A 15765-nucleotide genomic window follows, 5' to 3' on the forward strand; every position below is an offset into this window, starting at 1 on the left:
AGCTGCTCATGGGTGATGGAACAGAGAATGTTTAAGTTCTCTCTTGTGTAGATGTGTGCTGAACCAAGGAGTAAAATAGAGGGAATAACTGGAGGCTGGCTTAGAGCAAAGGGGGCTTCTTGAGATAGTGGTGATAGATGTCATGGACTTCTTTCATGATTATCTGTGCTGAAGGGTTTTGCATTACCTATGGCTTTGCTGCTCTTCCTTTCCTCTTGAATTACAAATGTGATTTAGCAGGCACTCTACACAAATATCCTGCAGCCACGTCCCACTGGAGAGCAAATCCTGACTAATTAGAGTCATGTGTTTTTTAAGTAATATAATAACAGAGGACTGAGTCTGAGTTTTGATCTCAAATGGGAGCTGCAGCTTTGAGAAGCCACTGCCCTCATTGTGAGGAGGCAATTACAGCTTCACTTTGACTCAGGAACTCCATCTGCCAAGTGTGCAAGAGATGGGGCTGCACCAGGATAAGGGATGTTAAAGTGTAGAGCTGCCACAGTGAAGGTATTAGAACTGAGCACTGAGGGAGAGTTGGAGCTTACATGTTTTGACCAAACACATTTAACTCACCAGTCATTTAAAATATCAGACTTTATCTGTCTTATTTCCTAATATTAAAAAGAAATCCACTGTTCAGAGTAGAAAAGGACTTGAGCATTGTCAAGAAATGCAGCTGTTGGTTTCCCTCTGTCATTTGTAGGTGTAATGGATCTTCACTGGAGTTTTCAAGTCAGTAAAACAAAATGTCATGTAGTTCACACTGGCTCTATTACCTTGCACATTCTTCTCTCCTTGGCCATAGGCATTCAAACTGACAAGCACTATTTGTGATAGTAACAATGCTGCTGGAGAGGGGAAATAATGGTGCATTGTAAAACAAAGTTGTCTGAAGTGGAAGAAAGACTGAAATGAAATGGAAGGAACGGGATATGAATTTCTTTTGCCAGAGTTTTCATGCAGCAAACTCATCTTTGTTGTATGTTACAATAGTGGCTAAAGCTCATTTGTGTGCAATTTGGGTGCAATTTGGATGGTGTTTCCTCACAGAGCCCAATATCAGCTAAAAACCAGTTTGTAATGAGAATTCAACTGGGTGAGGTGACGGCCATGAGGTGCTTTTCAGAGAATGAGCTTTTGTATTCCACTGGATTATACTGATGCCACCAGAATGGGAGGTTTTACCTAGGAGTCAATGATTATTTCATCTGGAAGGGATAAAAAGAGCCTTTTCATCTATATTCCTGGGATGACACACTTCAAATTCTAGAAATATAGTCAATCCTTTGAGGTGGGGGTAACAATTAGAAATTTTTTTTGACTGAGTAAACATTTTTTTGCTTTGATTTTATTCAGCCACTTTCCTCTTCCCTTCCTGAAAACTAACACAAATGCTGGTGGAAACCAATTTAATACCTGAGAGTTTGTGGAAATAAAATTTTGATCTTCCTCCTAGTGCATCAGTATCACAACTACAGTTTCAATGTGCCATCAAGACTTGTTTCAGAGGAGTCCAGAGTATGTGCAAGTACTGAGAGGAGAGCTGGAGACTCTCTAAATTTGACAACAACTAAAAGGATTTTATATATAATTTTTCCTACATATAATGCCTTTTCTTGCCACAGGCCTATTTTGCAGTCATGAATGGCACCTTGCATGACTTTCCTCACAGATTTTGTTTAACTGCATGACCACCTACTTACAGTCAGCTAAATGTGGGAATTGTTGCTGTCTCTGCTTATTATTTGCAAATAATAACATTCACCATAAAGCTGTTGCTCCCGTGTGATGAAAAAGCCCTTTTTGACATAGCAGTAGGTTGGGTTGTGGAGCAGGAGCAGCCAGAAGGGGCAGAGTAATGGAGAAGGTCAGAGTTTGACAAAGGGTTAATGAGGTTTTTGGCGTTTGTGCTGTGGAAAGCGATGCTGGAAGGGATTCATGTGGTCTTTGCAGCCTGTGTGGCTCAGGTGTTTCATCTTATCAAGTGAAAAGAGAAGAGATTTACATTAGATATCAGGAAGAAATTCTTCCCTGAGAGGTTGGTGAGGCCCTGGCACAGGTTTCCTGGAGAAGCTGTGGCTGCCCCATCCCTGGAAGTGTCCAAGGCCAGGTTGGACGAGGCTTGGAGTAACCTGATCTAGTGGAAGGTGTCCCTGCCCATGGCAGGGGGCTTGCAATGACCTTTAAGGTCCTTCCAACCCAAACTGTTCTATGATTCTCCATGAGGCTGTTGCTTTTCATAGCAAACTGATTGTGTAGTGGGATGGGGAGGCAAAGGAATGAATACCCTTCCTGTGGAATGTGTCCCACAGTGATTATGAAGGGAGGTTCCAAGACAATCTCAACCAGGGATGAGCTGTCAAGGACGGCCACCTTCTTCTGGGAGAGAGGGGAACATGTCCACACATCATCTGAAATCTCTGCATCCTTCTCCTGCTCTTCCTAGCATGGGATTTGCTGGATTTCGAACCCAAGCTGATGAAAAGAAGGGAGAGGAAAGATTGTTTATTTTAAAAAATCCTCTACCCTGCAGCCCTGATTTCCATTAGTGGGCCTGTTGCATGAGAAGTTATGCATTCGTTGTGTGGGTTAAATGTGTCATTTCCCTTTTCTCCTTCAGTAAGAGAGAAAATGAATGTATCTTCTGTGATAGCAGTTAAAGTAGATGCAGGGAGAAAACACTGTGAATAGCTGCTACCAGACGAGGCAGAAACACAGCTTGATGCAAGTGGAAATGAGATGTGTAGCAACAGTTTATAGATCTGGATTTTTTTATGGTGATGACTGTTCCTTCACTTACAAGGAAGAAGAGCAAAGAACTGAAAACCAAACAACATCTTTCCCAGTCTTTCTTTAAACGACTGTGAGAGTTGGCTGAGGTTTCTGATGCAAAATCCTTCATAGATATGCAACCAGAACTCACTGTTAAACTCCTAAGTATCATTATTAGCACCTCTTCACAGTAATGGAAGAACAAAACTAGATGAAAAGGGGATCCTATTCCAAACGGTGAAGAAGTTAAAGCAGGAAAATGGAAGTGTTCCTGATAGGAAAGATTCACTGTGTTTGGGTTCTTCTGTACTCACCGACTTATTGACTACTATTTTGGTAGGAAATTGGTTAAAAAAACCATAAAGGGTGAAAACCCAGCAAACTCTAACCCTTTTATTTCATTTTACTTAAAGCAGTTTGAGATATTTTCTTATAAGAAAGGAAGCAGAGTGTTAAAATGCTAAATCACCATGAAATGAGCCTTCTTCCTTTGTTATACTATTTTTTCCCTTCAAATCTTTATTAACATTCTCCTTTCTCATGAATATTTTCTGGTTTTGGACTTTCCGTGTAAGACATCAAGTTTTAACGTGTGGTTTTTTTAAGTTGAATAGCAGTGTACTGCAAGTTTGTTATGTTATCTCCTACAGGTTTCCCACTCTCTTTAATATTTGCTTCTTTTTGTATATTTTTGACAGTTCATTTGTTTTTCTAGAGTTTTGGTAATGATCTTATACATTTTTCGCCACCTTTCAATAATTTCTTCTTTATACACCATAAGTGTGTTGGTTGATGAGCTGTGGCTTGTTCTGAAGTCATTGAGTGAGTTAGTGTTAGCCATCAAGAAAAAGTGATATTCTGGAGAATATTTGCCATAAGCACCATGCTTTGTGAAGGTCTAAATTTAGCTCCAGGCTTTGGAGTGATGAAGTAACTTGATTATTCAATCCATTTAGTTAATAATTCAGTTCTCTCACTTGTTCACTCAAAGATATCCATTCCCAACAATAATTGTAAATACTGAGGTTTTCAAGTTATTCTGACAAATGGAGGTTCTGGTAATGTATGATTTGCATATAAATTTTAAATTTCATTAGGCTCTATGAATGTGCAAGCTTAATTTGCAGAAAAACTAAAAACTTTAATGTTGTGTATTTTCTGTTCCAGGACATTATGGTCAGGTGGATATTGATCATGTTTCATATTGAAAGATTGCAACCATTAAAAGCTTCTGTTTGGCATGAAAACCCTGTATTTTTTTTGAAGAGTTAGATGTCTCACTGGAAGACAATTAATTTGCTTAATTTAATCCTGCTAAGTGATGGTAAATGATTAACTTTCCCATTTTAAAGCTGTTAATGATGTTTAATTTCAATTTCCAGTGCCGTTTACAGTCCTAGTGCCAACAAGGATACACTGTCTGCCTTGGATTATCAGGGTCCCAAACGGAAGCTTTACAGTGCTGTTCCTGGAAGACTTTTTATTGTAGTAAAGCCATATCAACCTCAAGGGGAAGGGGAAATTCACCTGCACAAAGGAGACAGAGTCAAAGGTGAGTACCTAGTTAATTTTGAATATGCATTTTTCTTCTGCTAGATGGAAATTTTATAACAAAATTCTATTTTGGGGGGAAATAACCTGTTCAGTAGAAATGCTTTTATGCATTTGTTTCTTTACAGGGTATTTTGCTCCTAGCTGTGTTTTAGAACCAATGCATATTTCGCCACCATTTTAACTTCAAAGTCCTCCTAAAAATCAGAAGTTTGTACAGTAATAGCAGCATTGTCTCTTACCCAGAGCATGTAATATACATCTGTAGTCATTACAGAATGACTACTCCAGGGCTTTGAAAGGCTGTAAACATGTTAGCTTTCTAAACACATCAGGAAGGAAACAGGGATAAGAGCAGCTCTGTTTTAAGCCCTTTCCTCATGGAACAATTTATTGGCTAAGTAGAAAATGTCCCCTCATGAGACTCAGTATAAGTAGGTAGGTAGAATCTACTGTAAACGTTTTGTGGAGAAAGCATGGTGGTGCATGTTTAATTTCTGTCCACTGGGGCTCTTCCCCAGCTAAGACTGTACTTACATCAAGGCCAAACTTTGTGTTATTAGTTTGAAGGCAGTAAGTACATCCACATACAGATGAGAAAGTGGGTGATGTGGTGTACAGGACTCACCTTCCTGAGGGTGAGGTGTGATGCAGCTTCAGCTCTGATTTTGCACGTCCAGGTAAAACTAGTCATGGAATAAAAAAGACTTTTTTTTCAAGCCATACAAATCAAACAACAGTTACGGAAATCAAACAAAAGGGAATAAATTCAGTGTCCTAAATAAAAGTGTTAAGCTCATGCAAATTTTTGTGCAATGGAAACTACTTATCTCACAAAGGAAAACTTCAAATACCTCCTCCCTTAAGCCTGCAAAGAGTAGTTGGAAAAAAACTAGGGAGCCATTAGAAGGTATTTTTGCATTTTTATTTTTGGATGTGCTCATTCTGAAGTGTTTGTGGGTTTAATAATTTTTGTTAACTCAGAAGGTGTAGGACAGAACTCTGAAGAACACTGCACTTGAAGGTAATACATGTGCAAGACTCATTTTATTTGCAAGAATGAAGGAGGAAGATTAAACTTAGGAGAGTCTGTAGGGCTGAAAAGATAATTTTGCTGTTCTCAAGATTGTTCCCTGATCAAGTAGGAAGTAGTGATTATAATTTCCCAATTAATGGAAGTTATCTAGGCTAGAGTCAAGTAGAAGGCAAACTTTGAGGTTGTGGAATTGTTTGGGAATGCCAAATATTAAATTTGACAGCTTTGAATGTTTGGGAACCAGCTTTGCAGGCATACAGTGTGTGAGAATAAATGCAAGACAAGTAATGCAGAATAACTTCCTAAAAGCCTTCAGGTGTCAAAGGAATGGATATGATCTAGAGAGAGGTAAAGTTACATTATGAGTAAGTGTCATGCAATAATATAAAGCAAATTAAAAGCAAATGTGATGTTTTCACACCTCTACAAAAGAACACTGGCTCTTGGGTTAAAATGGGAAGGTCTGGGGTCTTCTGTGTAGAGTTTGGAGTTCTCACTGGAAGGGTGAAGGAACAAGGCAGTTGAGAGAGATGCTTGTTGGGCAGTTACATGAAAATGAAAAAAAATGATTAAAAAAAAGAGAGACTTAAGCACACCCCAGAGCTCTTTGCTTATTTATAATCTCTGGAATTTGATTATAGCAGGAAAAATTGCTGGTACCTATAAAGGATGAAATTTTGGGGGCCATGAGTGGTAGTAAATAACTTTCTGAGTGTGTCTATAGGGATCTAGGAAGAGTCAAAAGACAAAGAATGAGTGCTGTTGAGCACCATCATCTATTCTTTGGGGAATCTTGTACACAGAGGTGTTCTTGTTGGATTTAATTATGTAGGAATATTTTTGTTCTGTAGAGGATGTAAGATCAACATAGATTCTTCTCACTAGAATAAGACAATAGACACTCCAGGCAGTTCTGGAGAAAGACAAGATAGAAACTGTGTGTCCTGGCAAAAGAGGAAACACTGTAACAGCTTGCTTAGGATGTTGAATTTTTTAGTCATTCATCATCTGGCTGCTGGTTCGCATTGGGATTTGAGACTATTATATGCAAAAATATCCCAAGAATAAGGAGTTTAAATTCAATTTCAAGGAAGAGTTTAATATTTTAAAAAAGTTAATTCAGAATCCCTTGGTTCTAAGTTGTTATAATTAGTCTACCTTTCAAATTTTCTTACTGTGGTTTGTTCTAAGTGTGAGACCAATGATTTTTGTGGGGGCAGCAACCAATGGATGTCAAAATGCTGAAATAGAAAATGAGATGATTATTATTATTATTATTATTATTATTATTATTATTATTATTATTATTATTATTATTATTATTATTATTATTTCTGGGAAAATTGTAAGTTTTTGGAAGAAAACCTATAAATTAATTATTATTGTTAACAAAAGGGGGACATGCCCATCCAACATCAAATCATCCCTGCAGCAGTTATTTTTTCAGCTTTAAGAATATGGTTTGCACTTAGAATTAAAATCTGGTAGAGGTCTAGCTTTTCCAGGTATGTTTGTTTTAAATCATTTTAGAGAACTTTGCTGCAGCAAAGCCTAGTGAGGTTTCTATAGATGTCAGCCTCCTTTTAGGGAGTTTGGAAAAAGAACAAGTCTATATAGAGAATTTCAGAGCTAGTGCTTAGGATTAAATCTTGTGAAACATAATTTAAGGCTGTTTGCATGGCAGGGCTGGGACGCTGTATGACACTCTCAGTGCTATCAAAGGAGAAACTTCCAGAACAAAATTAAATCCTATTTTATGTTACCATGTCAGTGGTTCCTCAGTTGCCACAAAAAAATATGTCAGAATGAACACAGCAAGGTCATGTAGAGAACAAAGAGTTCAGGTAAAAAGACAGTGATACTTTAAAAAGGTCTCAGTTGTGTAACAGTGTTGAAGAAGCCACTCAAACCTAGCATTTGTGTCAAAAATCCAGGTCCAGTTAAACCTGGATTCCTGTCCCTGTTTCAATAAAAATGTAATTATTTATAGAGAATAAGTGTAGTGATAGGACAAGGGCGAAATGGGTTTAAGCTGAAAGATGGTAGATTTAGACTAGATTTTAGGAAGAAATTCACTCCTGTGAAGGTGGTGAGGCCCTGGCACAGGTTACCCAGAGAAGCAACTTGCTGTGTGCAGTGCTTGGAAGGAATGAAAGAACAATAAACCCCATGGAATTCAATTTTTTGTCCCTTTGGAAACATTTCCCCTCACATTTGAAAAACAAAAACTTTGTCTTAGCCCCTCTCCTCTTCCAAATTGGTAACTGTACTGTTCTTATAATACACTGATGCCAAAGTCCTGCCTTCTTGGATTGTTTTGGGGAATTCAAGTGTGTTTTGGTACTTGCTGTGGGGTTCTGACCCATGTTTAGTCTGACCCCGGGGAGATGCTCATCACATGTTCATCCCATGAGACTAATCACAGTAAAGATGTAGCAAGGCATTTATTATAGGGATAAAAACCAGAACAACATATTAGAGAAAGGGATTAGTTGGGAAATGTTTTTATGGATTTTCTTTTTTGACTTGGCAGAATTAGAAGGGTCACAGAGAGAGGGATGGATTCCTAGACTCTTGATGAAAAGTGTTTTCATCAGATGGAGAGGAAGCAGGTTTTTTTTTCCTTTCTAAAACTGGTAGAAGTGCATGAGTGACAATAGTTCACAGTATGTGATACAAGGAAGCTGCTCAGAGAAATCTGTGAATGGGCAAGGTTCAAAGAAAATGTAAACTAAACATTGGTTTTAAACTAAAATGGTCTTGTATTAATAGGATATTACGTAGCCTGTACCAAAATACCTGCTTTATTTTTAGTTGTTAGTCATACACACTGACATCATTTGTGTCTCCGCTCTTGAGAAAAGAGCCATAGCTGTTGTAAAAATAAATCTGATGTCTTTGTTTGTACCAGAACTCTCCTAATCTTATGTTTTCACATAAATGAAGTTTTATTCCTCACAGAAACATTTTTAATTTATTTTGTTTCTTTCTTCATTCTATGTGTAAAAGTCCATAGCAACAAATCTGTCCCAATCCAAATGCACACACATGTATAACAAGTATCTGTAAAATGAATTTAAATCAGCTTTCACATTCCTAAATTGAACTTTTACACTGGAAATCAAGTGGTCTCTTTTATGACAAAACTCAGAGGCATGAAGAGAATGCAATGCTCTAAAGTTCTTTGTGAGAATAGAATTAACAGTTTTCTTTGCCATGGAGATAGAGAAGTATCTGTGCATCCTTGAGAAGGTCACCTGTGTTTCTAATCTGCCCATCTTGTTGGGAAGGTAACAGGTCTGAGTTCCAGGTGCCAGTCAACATGATTCAGACAGTCTCTGGTCACCTGCAAACGAAACAATCAAAATGTTTTATATTAAAACATACCTGAAATGCATATGAATTATCCTTCACTGACCTAGAAAGAAAGAACCTGCATGGTTGCCTGATTCAAATGCTTTGAGAGCTTCTGAAGTCTCACCCCACTCACAGGGTTTTTTTTATAGAATCCCAGAATGGTTTGGATTGGAGGGGACCTTAAAGACCACTTAGTTTCCCCTCCCCCCTCACCATGGGCAGGGACACCTTCCACTAGCCCAGGTTGCTCCAAGCCCTGTCCAACCTGGCCTTGAACGCTTCCAGAGATGGGGCAGCCACAGCTCCTCTGGGCAAACAGTTCCAGTAGCTCACCACCCTCACAGGGAAGAATTTCATCTTAATATCCAGTCTAAATCCACCCTCTGTCAGTTTGAAGCCATTGCCCCTTGTCCTGTCACTATCTCCCTGTGGAAAAAGGTCCCCTTCCAACCCAAGCCATTCTATAATTCTCTTATATGACTTTCCCTCTCTTATATAAGCTCTCTTTAGGTACTGACAGGCTGCAATGAGATTTCCCCAGCCCCTTCTTTTTTCCAGGCTGAACAACCCCAACTCTCTCAGCCTGTCTCCACAGCAGAGGTGCTCCAGCCCTCTGAGCACCTTCAGGCCTCCCCTGCACCTGCTCTAACAGGTCCGTGTCTTTCTTGTGATGAGGACTCCAGACCTGGATGCCAGCACTCCAGGTGGAGTCTCAGGACAGCAGAGCAGAGGGGGAGATTTCTCTCTCCCTCAACCTGCTTACAGTATAGTTTGTCCATCTCTAAATTTTTGTTTCCTGCCCTGATATTGCTATCTCCTGTGTTTCACTTGGGAGCCAAACAGAATACAGGCTAGTTTTGGGAAATGCTCAGTTTCTTTAGCTCTTACTGTGATTAAACAACTTTTCTAGTGCTTAGTATCTAGAAAAATGGGGAGTTATTTCAGTATCTCAAATATGCTCCAACCGACCTTTTCATGAACCTTGTGAGATGCCTCCTGTGCAGGCACAGTCTGCACATCAGAGAAGAGTTTATCACAACCAAGATCTGCTCTGAACTACATTCCTTAGGGTCAGAGAAACAGTAGTAATTCAGTAGCAGTGGTTCAAGCATCTGTTCTGGGCAGGAAGTTAGTAGTTCTCAGCATTAGAAATATTGACCCTTGTGACACTGCTTTTATTTCAGCATGATCTCAGCCAGTAGGGCAATCCAAATATATCACTAACATTTTCATTTCTCATGAAATCTACTTGTAAGTCATTTGGAAAAAGAAAGATTATTAAACCCCTGCTGTGCTCGAAGATACTTCCAACAGGCAGTGCCTGTGGGCAGAAGGGAAGTTGGTCTCCCAGGCTTTTGTGCTTGTTAGATTAGTAAATAAAATCCTGGAAAGGGAAGAGCCTCGGGAATGCTTTTTTGTTTCTTCAAGAGCATTTTGTACCTCGTGTGGATAAGCATGGCAGCAAAATTTAACCTAAGAGGTTTGCATAAGTATTGATTTGCTGCTCTTTCATGTGAAGGGTGAAATGAAGTGGAATACTAATCTTATCCAGATCCATTGGTCTGTTTTGCTTCCTTACTGTCTCCCGACTTGATTGGTTTGATTTAAATTCATAACACAATAAATTATGACTTGTCACAGATAATATCCCAACTCATTTCTTCAAGTTGCTTGTACCCGAAGAGCAGGAAAGAGTAGTGCTATCAGTGTTGTAACAAAGACATGGCCTTGCTCCTGCTCCAGCAGGAGAGCTGGCTTTGCTGTCAAGGCTGTGAGGAAGTGATTAGGATGTAAAAGCATCCACAAATTCCTGTTGTCTTCACTCTTGGCTACTTTAAGACAGCCTTTCTCGAGTAGTCAGCAACTGGCCTGAAATATTCAGGAGACAGAGTACCAGAAGCCGTGAATGTCATATGAGTGCACTAACATAGTCCAACATAATAGTACAGGCTCTACATCTAAGCTGGTTTGGGACCTCCTCTCAATTAATTCTCTCTGCTCTGCATCCTCCTGATCTGAAGTTTGTGCATCACAGTGGAGAAAAGCAAATTTGACTCTGTCTGCACTTTCCTCAAAAGAGATGGTGATCAACGTTACAAACAGATGGATTTCTGTAATACTTGATTTGAATTTCTGATCAAAATTCAAATCAGTGCACAAGATTTGTTTCTTATCCTCTTTTTCTCTCTCCTTCACTTCCTCAAAACTATTTAACAGACACCTAAACAATAAGGAAAAGACAATATTCATAGAAAGTTGTTGGCAAAGATAAAAAAGGGAAAAAAACCCCACAAATGGCCAAATGTTGAACAGCATAGCTCACTCAGTTCTATTTCAATTGAGCTGTATTTCCTCAGATTTAGAGGGTTATGTGCAGATTACTGTGTTTGTAGTAATGTGATGTAACGAGTGCTCTGTTAGTAGTCACTTAGGTTGCCTCTGTTAGTAGTCACTGTTGTCTTCTCATCCCAAGGTCTTCTTCCTGAATGGTGCTTGTTAGCACCATCCCTTTCTTGAGAAATTAGGGATGATAAAAGATGAAAAGCTGTTTTAAGTCAGAATCTAGTCTGACTGACTATGGCCACTGTGGTTTGGGCTGGTAAGAGGCACCCAAAACCTGAGACTGACAGGACACAGGCAGGAGATGTGCAGATGGGCTTAGAGTATGGCACTGAGACACTTGGGAGAAGTTGGATGATTTTGGGTAAAGTAGGTAAGGCAGTTTTTCAGGTAAACAGCAGAATCACTTGGATTACACCAAAGGTTAACTCCTTGAAGCCACATTTGGATCACACTTTTGTTTTGGAAGCAAAACTGGGAGTTAAATGTAAATTCAAAAGGTGAGGAGTATTTTCTGTCTGTTATTTCCCTAATTTGGTTTCTCTGTGAGGTTCCGTAGCCCAGGGTGGGAAAGGACTGCTGAATTTCCTTCTCCATGGAAAGAAACATCTGTGGAGCCACAGTCCAATCCGACTGCTCAGGTCAATTAGACAGAATCATTAACTACAGATACAAGAGGTTTTCCTTCCAGATTGTACATGGGCTGCACAAGAACATTTCCTATATGGCAGCTGGGGCACAGTCGCTTTTTTGCCTGCTGGAGCACTTAAAATGGTTGTCATCAGGGTGATAGGCAATGATTTCCATCCCAGTCCTGCTGCGCTGACCCCAAGATATGTCAGTCTCTCTTAAGTCTTTGGGAGCCAGAACTGGTCAGCCAGATCCGGTCAGCCAGATCCTGCCCATCATTAATGACAGGCAGGGAGGGAGGAATTGCTATCAGGAACAAGTGGAGTTAGAGAAAGAAACAGAGTAAGAAAACTATCTCTCTTTAAGAGACAACAAGATTAAGAGCTGTCACCTGGAAGTTCTTGTCTCAATAGTGTTTTTGATTTACCTGGTAGTAAATGCAGCAAAAATAGATCAAATGTTGAATTTTTGTTTAAATTTCTACCTATACTTAGGAAATAAGTTGCCATTACAACTCAAGGTGAGAAGCATATATTTTTAAGTTGTAGATACTTCAGGGGCTGTTATAAGCAAAATTGGTTTTATCATTGAAATAAGTATTCTTGCAGAGACTGTCATTTGGAAGTTCTCCTTCCAGAGGTAAACAACTCTGAAAATTTATATCACATGACAGATATTTCAACAAGAGGAAAGCCCAAGTTATAATACTAATTATTCTGAGGTAAAGAACTTAGGTTTGTGCCCACTGGAAATTAAAAATCTGTTTTAGTTTAAAAAAACGAATCTAGAAGATTGTTATGTCAAGACATAGAACTAGAGTTCAGATTTGCACTGAACCCTTGCTTAGCTAAAATTCAGGTGAAACTGCTTTGTATTTCAAGAGGTAAATGGCATTTTTTATGAATAGCAGAACAAGGGGATGAAAGTAAATACAATTTCATGCTGCAGTTTGAATGGAGGGACACTTTACATTCATTTTGTTAATTTGTCCTTTTTTGGTCCTGCTTGTAGAAATGTTCTTTTTTCCCCAGAACATGATGTCTCATTGCCAATCCATATAATTATTTATTTTCCCAGGAAAGAAAAATGAAGTTTGGAGCACCAAAAATTGATTTAGATGTTACAAAGGCATTTCAGGTACATCCTGTAGCAGCTGTAAAACATTGGCCTGAATTTGGCTGTAAATTTCATTGACATTTTTGCAAGTAAGGTTGCATGGAATAATCCACTCATTGACATTCCAGTATCTCAAGGAATTTAGAAATAGTAGTCACCATAATTAAATGGTAAAAAGTACTCTATTTCTTGATCGTGGCATGATGAAGGGAGCTGTAATGTGGAAGAATACAACCTTTATGTTCTTTTGATTAAAGTGATTTTTATAGTATATTAATTAGGCAGTTTGTGATTAGTATATTAATACCAATTACAATATATGCATTGCCAATGGACTTACAAAAGTTGCAAAAGAAAAAACATTCTATGTTCTGTTCTATAATTTTTAAATATATAATATTGTAAAATATTTTGTGTACATAATTTTCTTGTATTTTTCTCTAGACTTTGGCAAAGAAGAATCTGGCTGATTTTAAGTATAATACTTTAAAGACATTAAAATGATGAGATCCTGACTGATACCTGCCTATCCATGTTTTCATGTTATTCCATTGTTTATTATTTTTCCACTTATGATTTGCAGTTTTGTTCATAGAATTGAACATAATTAATGTTTTAAACTACACTTTTGTTGCGAAAAGGCATACTGGGATTCATGATGTTACTAGAACTTTAATTTTACTGTTAAAACATCATCTTCTTTTCATAATTTCTGTGGTGTATAAAGACACTCTGACCTCCTCTTGCCATAGCAACCACATCTTTTGGTTTTACTAAAAGAAAAGGAAAAACTGCTTGAAATGATAAAGTTTAATTATTAATTTTAGGAAAGTTCTCCTTTGATTTACCATTGTTATGTCCTTCAGAAGGGAAACTGTTGATTACAAAATCTCTCTCTGGTAACAAATTATCTGTTACAATGAGGCCCTTAAGCAATATTGGGAGAGGCAAGACAAATTAAAGCTTCATTCTAAAAAAGCATTCATGGGTACAAAAGATGAATTACAATTTTATTTATCCTCTAAATTGCAGTTACCCACCTTGGAGTATGTGAATTGTTGAGAGTTTTTATAGATGTTTAGATTATTCTGGCCTTGGCTTTTGCTGCAAAATTTTTTATAAATGGCATATCTGAAGAAGGTTAATTCAATAATTTAATATCTGAAATATCTGAAGATTATTTCAAGTTTTTTTGGTAGTGCAGAACCACCTAGATCTCAGCGTCTACATTTTGAGTACTATGAGCTTATCCTTCACCTCACCAACAATTTATCTCTGTCTCTGTTGTACCCCTGGATATCACTCATCTCTCTTGTGTCATCTTTGGGCCTCTTGCAGTTCCATCAGCTTTTCCCTTCTTTTCTTGGCCCCCATAATGATGTTTTTTCTTGATAAATCCAAAGCCCTTTGCTGGTAGATGTAATCTTTAGACTGGCTTGAACTAGAGTGGTGAAGGGTAACTGCATTCCAGCAACACCTCATTTCCCCTTCCACTTCTTTTCCATGGATGTTATGTCTTCAGACAGGCTACATTATTTTCCCTTTGCTCTTGCTGTTAGTAATGGCTAATATTTAATATTTCATGCAGTAATGGTCTGAAATGGGTCTAGTTCTGCTCTGGAGTGATCACTTTTTGCCTTGCGCTCACTCCCAGATAGACTTAGAAAGCAAATTTCTTCTCCTGTGTTGATTTAGATCAGATGCTACTACCGATAACAAATGGAATTAATCCATGTGAGTGAAATAACCAACTTTGTCCTCACAGTGCATCTCTCTTTTTAGAGATGGGAATATCCATGTCATTTGGAGCATCAAAATAGCAAATCTGACAGATTAATAAAATACCAAATTAGGTTAATCTGACTCAGTCTCTCAGTTCTGCTCTGATCATCTTCCTAATTTGTGGGGTGAAATCAGGACTGAGATTCAGTGCTGAAAACTCCCCTCAAAAAAAAAAAGAAAAAAGCTAATTACTGGCAGTAGGAATCTTTTACTGTCTAACATTTTTATATTTCTTTTGGCTGGAGTCCTACACTCTCTTTTACAACTTGAAGTTAAATCAGTGTATACAGTAGGATCCTACCATAATTCCATATGTATATAGGTTATTAAATTTTCCTAGTTCCTTATGTCATATATAAGAAGTGCATTCTTACGTAAAAGGAGGTTACATTGTTAAAAATGTATTGGAAGCTGCTGACTATTCCATGTTTTTTGGATATACATTGGATGAATGATCAGGTTTCTGTTTTATGTGACACTGAATTATCAGATTGACTATGTGTGTTGATATGCAGAGGTTTTAAACATTTTTAAGAACTAGACCAACATATTTTTCATTAATTATGCCCCATAACATATTTTTATTAAAATAAACAATAAATCCCTAAATAATTAGTGTTTATTAATATTTTTTATAGAAATTATTTATTTTATTAACACAAAGAACATGTGGTTTCTTCATTTTTGCTTGCATTTAAGTGTAGAGTTGAAATATTTTCTGCTTTTCTTAGCAATATCTACAGGTGTTAGGGAAACAAACAAAAAAAAGTCTTGCTAAAATTTTTTAATTCAGCTTAATATTCAGTGTAGAGTTGTTGGAATCATCCAAGGCTTGTGCCCTCCCCCATTATCCCATAACTCCCTGGGTAGTTATAGGTTCCTCATATATGTCAGAAAAGTGTTCCAGAAATTGCATTTGGGACCTATCCTGGTGTAGGATTTTTCCTTAATGGGTGTTTCCTGGGACTTCTTATTGAGAGCGGTGTGTAAATGTGCATTTCATGAAATCTGTCTCTTGGAATGCACTACATTAAAAGGCTTAAAACTGACATATTTATAAACATTTTGCTGTCAAATATTCATGTTAATAGATGTCCGTGCTCTGTAAGTAACACAACAAATTGTTTAGGATTACATCGATGAAAGAAACCTGGTAAACATTTACTTTCAAAGGCATC

General features: G+C 37.9%; 1 protein-coding gene across 2 annotated transcripts in view; it reads left to right on the top strand.

The window, feature by feature from the left end:
* The window catches only part of SHANK2 (SH3 and multiple ankyrin repeat domains 2), a 330841-nt gene that overhangs the window by 120395 nt on the left and 194681 nt on the right, over positions 1-15765 (top strand). For both annotated transcript variants that reach the window (XM_017826777.1, XM_017826778.1), the window contains one exon: positions 4158-4327. In XM_017826777.1, the coding sequence (XP_017682266.1) occupies positions 4158-4327 (170 nt within the window). The remainder of the gene's footprint in view (positions 1-4157; positions 4328-15765) is intronic.

Source organism: Lepidothrix coronata, unplaced genomic scaffold (assembly GCF_001604755.1).
Source record: "Lepidothrix coronata isolate B3197 unplaced genomic scaffold, Lepidothrix_coronata-1.0 Scaffold130, whole genome shotgun sequence".
In the NCBI taxonomy this organism is placed as follows: Eukaryota; Metazoa; Chordata; class Aves; order Passeriformes; family Pipridae; genus Lepidothrix; species Lepidothrix coronata.